The 4,474-nt window shown below is 40.1% G+C and overlaps 1 protein-coding gene across 1 annotated transcript in view; it reads right to left on the minus strand.

The window, feature by feature from the left end:
* Window positions 1-229: 229 nt before the first annotated feature.
* The window catches only part of osbpl10a (oxysterol binding protein-like 10a), a 68,946-nt gene continuing 64,701 nt past the window's right edge, over window positions 230-4,474 (minus strand). Inside the window, exons 12-14 of the mRNA XM_030789029.1 lie at window positions 4,149-4,331; window positions 3,029-3,182; window positions 230-274 (exon numbers count right to left, since the gene is read on the minus strand). Coding sequence (XP_030644889.1) covers window positions 230-274; window positions 3,029-3,182; window positions 4,149-4,331 — 382 coding nt within the window. The remainder of the gene's footprint in view (window positions 275-3,028; window positions 3,183-4,148; window positions 4,332-4,474) is intronic.

Raw genomic sequence — 4,474 nt, forward strand, 5'->3', positions numbered from 1 at the left:
CTCCGTAGACACAGGCCCACTGGTGCCTTCCCTTAACTGAATCATCTAATCACTGTTACAGTTGACTATTTTTTCTGTCTGAACAGGAAGGCCCGCATAAGGTTCCCTCTTTATCTCTGGTTTTCTCTCCTTCTCCCCCTCCCATCCTCTCTCTTTCTTCTGCTCCAGGGAAGGCAGAGGGCCCAGGTGCTGGGTTCTGAGGATGACGAAGCCTCTGGTTCCGTGGCCCTCAGTGCGTCTTCCACAGTGGGTTCATATAGACCCAGCCGTCACCCTGCAGAACATCCCACACACAGAACCAAGTCAGAACCAAGTCAGCCTGTCACTTCTCTTCCATCAGTCACGCCACCATATTCACCCTGTACCATCAGACACCAAGACCTCACCGCACATACCACACACAGAACCAAGTCAGAACCAAGTCAGCCTGTCACTTCTCTTCCATCAGTCACGCCACCATATTCACCCTGTACCATCAGACACCAAGACCTCACCGCACATGCTCTGTAACTGTGAGAACTAATGATTTTTGAGATACAGTCAGTAAAACCCCTAAAACGGTGGATGCTTCTCTGAGTCACAGTCCAAACAGACAGGAAACGTGTGTCAGACTCAGACTGGGCCAGTAATAAAGCATTCTGAGAACTCATAAATGTATGTAACATGTGTTATTATATCTGACAGACCATACAGTGTGCTGGCCATGCAGGCATACCTGATACCTGAATAGACATTAAATGTGTATGTGCATATATAAATAATAAAGGTTAAACCCTTCAAAATAATTAACCAAGAGCTTGTATATTATAAATATTACTGTTTGAATCTTAATTAAATTTCAATTTTACAGTTAAGTGTTTGGTCTAATTAAAGATATTTCTATTTAATAAGCGCTATACTCAAGAATTCAAGAATTTTTCAGCATTAATTTAATTTAATGCATTTTTTTTTATTATTATTTTAATCACACGAGTAATGTGTCAGGTATGTAATGTTTATATTTATGTATATCCATGTCACATGATCACTGGCAATGCTGCAGTGCAGTTAGAGTGGGTGTGGGATTATCAGAGAAAAATACACTGTAGTAAACGCTGTGTGTTATGGGGACACTGTCATGATATTGTGAGGTCCAAAACACATGACTCTATCAGAGAGCTATGCTTCAGTGCTGAGCGTAAGGTGAATGTAAGGTCAGTGTAAGGTCAGTGTAAGGTCAGTAGCGTTGGGTGTTACAGGTCAGGGATATTTGATAGCTAACGCACAGCGTCCGTCCTTTTTTGCACGTCAGAATGTTCCAGATAAAGTGATCTGCAGTATACTGGAGTGACTGTACTCTTTGCTGAGATCAGGTATGTAGCAGTAGCTGCAGACTGATGTGACGGTGATCAGTAGATGCTGACTGGTCTTTTCTCCTCAAACCTCCTGTTTCCCCTGTACAGAACTGACTCTCTCTGATGACTCTCTCTGATTCGCTGCGCTAAACCTCTCCATCACTGTAGAAATTCACGTTTATTGCTACACTGGATAAAGACATTACTTGAGTGAAATTGACATTGAGTGAAATTGATTCTTGCTATTTTATGAATCTACTCGCTGATGTTAATCAGTTGACATTGTATTACTTGGCTATGACAACCGAAATGACAAAACCCTATTCATCACTGGACTGAGATATTTTACATTTGACATAATGGTAGCTATAGACTCAGGTGGTTTCAATAGATTTGAATACAACTCAGTGTCTTAGTCAAGAGAACCTATCTTTTCATATCCTTTGTTAGGGTTAGAGTGTTAGAGTTTACTATAGTGTTCGTGTTTACTGTGGTATTTGGGTTGTTGATATTAACTATAGTGTTCGTGTTTACTGTGGTATTTGGGTTGTTGATATTAACTATATTGTTCATGTTTACTGTGGTATTTGGGTTGTTGATATTAACTATATTGTTCATGTTTACTGTGGTATTTGGGTTGTTGATATTAACTATAGTGTTCATGTTTACTGTGGTATTTGGGTTGTTGATATTAACTATATTGTTCATGTTTACTGTGGTATTTGGGTTGTTGATATTAACTATAGTGTTCATGTTTACTGTGGTATTTGGGTTGTTGATATTAACTATAGTGTTCATGTTTACTGTGGTATTTGGGTTGTTGATATTAACTATATTGTTCATGTTTACTGTGGTATTTGGGTTGTTGATATTAACTATAGTGTTCATGTTTACTGTAGTATTTGGGTTGTTGATATTAACTATATTGTTCATGTTTACTGTGGTATTTGGGTTGTTGATATTAACTATAGTGTTCATGTTTACTGTAGTATTTGGGTTGTTGATATTAACTATATTGTTCATGTTTACTGTGGTATTTGGGTTGTTGATATTAACTATAGTGCTCATGTTTACTGTGGTATTTGGGTTGTTGATATTAACTATAGTGTTCATGTTTACTGTGGTATTTGGGTTGTTGATATTAACTATAGTGTTCATGTTTACTGTGGTATTTGGGTTGTTGATATTAACTATAGTGTTCATGTTTACTGTGGTATTTGGGTTGTTGATATTAACTATAGTGTTCATGTTTACTGTGGTATTTGGGTTGTTGATATTAACTATAGTGTTCATGTTTACTGTGGTATTTGGGTTGTTGATATTAACTATAGTGTTCATGTTTACTGTGGTATTTGGGTTGTTGATATTAACTATAGTGTTCATGTTTACTGTGGTATTTGGGTTGTTGATATTAGCTATAGTGTTCATGTTTACTGTGGTATTTGGGTTGTTGATATTAACTATAGTGTTCATGTTTACTGTGGTATTTGGGTTGTTGATATTAACTATAGTGTTCATGTTTACTGTGGTATTTGGGTTGTTGATATTAACTATAGTGTTCATGTTTACTGTGGTATTTGGGTTGTTGATATTAACTATAGTGTTCATGTTTACTGTGGTATTTGGGTTGTTGATATTAACTATAGTGTTCATGTTTACTGTAGTATTTGGGGTGTGACTAGAGGCTACTGCACCTCTTTGTTGAAGTATTTGGGTTTCCAAGGCAAGTTGACCTTTGCCCTCTGTCTCTCCTCTCCTCTCTGTCGCTCTTCCAGACGATGTTTGTGTTCTGTCGCTGCCTCCATGTTCCCCTCCTTCAACGCCGTGGTAACGTGCTGCCACAGACGCCTACACACACACACACACACACATACACATGCACGCACACGCACACGCACACACACACACACTCACACATACACACACACATACAGATACACACACATGCACGCACACACGCATACACACACACACACACACACACACACACACACACACACACATACACATACCCATACCCATACACATACACACACACACACACACACACACACATACACATGCACGCACACGCACAATCACGCACACGCACACACACATACACACACACATACACATACACACACATGCACGCACACACACACAAACACACACATACACATACACACACATGCACGCACACACACACACAAGCACACACACACATACACACACACACACACACACACAAAGCAGTTGATGTTCTTTAAGTGTACAGTCCTGGTCTTGTGAACCAAACGGTTATAAACTCTATAGTGTGTCAGAGTCACAGGTCAGTCTATGCACTGGTATGACATAAACTAGCCTGGAAATACAACGGCAAATGTCAGTCATGCAGATGCAGTGGGAAGGCTGGTTGCATTTTGCAGTCCTTGTGGTGATGCAGCCATGATCATGGAGTCAAGCGGATGTTTGACCCCGTACTGAGCAGAATGGGAAGAGGAATTCACCAGTGTTTTCATATCAGTGCTTTCCTGTCACCATCCTAGGATCTCAGGCCTTACAACTCAAGGCTTAGCTTTCGCTTTAGCTCCAATGTCAACTTTGTCCCATTGCATTTGTTGTTGTTGTTGTTGTTGTTTTTGTTTTAAAGCAGTAAGACATTTTAATTCACTGTAAAGCAGCAGTTCCAAACAGCTCTAAAGCAATGTGTCATTTTGCTGTGTGTCTGATCCACTCACACTATAAACCTGTTTCAGTTGTGCCTTACTGTATATGAGGGAACCCCCTGTCTTACTACTCTACAGGTTTTTACTCGTCCAGTTGGGTTTTTACCTGGATTCAGTCCTGCCCTGTTTTTCAATTGGCCGGATCTTCTTCTTTATGACTGGCAGTTTAACGGTGTCAATCACTTTGGTTTCTCCGCTGCTATAGGTGAATTCCAGAGTTCCGTTCCACTCCCCCTGAGCCCTGCATACGATGGTGCCTGTGGAGTTCTGCTTCACCTCTGCCGTTACCCTGACAACCACAGGCACACATACACACACACACACACACGCACACGCACACACGCACACACACACACACACACAAAAGCATATGGTTAAATATGACAGTTTTCACACCCTTTTTAAAGAAAAACATTAGTAATGTTGAGTTAG

The sequence above is a fragment of the Chanos chanos genome, chromosome 12 (genome assembly GCF_902362185.1).
Source record: "Chanos chanos chromosome 12, fChaCha1.1, whole genome shotgun sequence".
In the NCBI taxonomy this organism is placed as follows: Eukaryota; Metazoa; Chordata; class Actinopteri; order Gonorynchiformes; family Chanidae; genus Chanos; species Chanos chanos.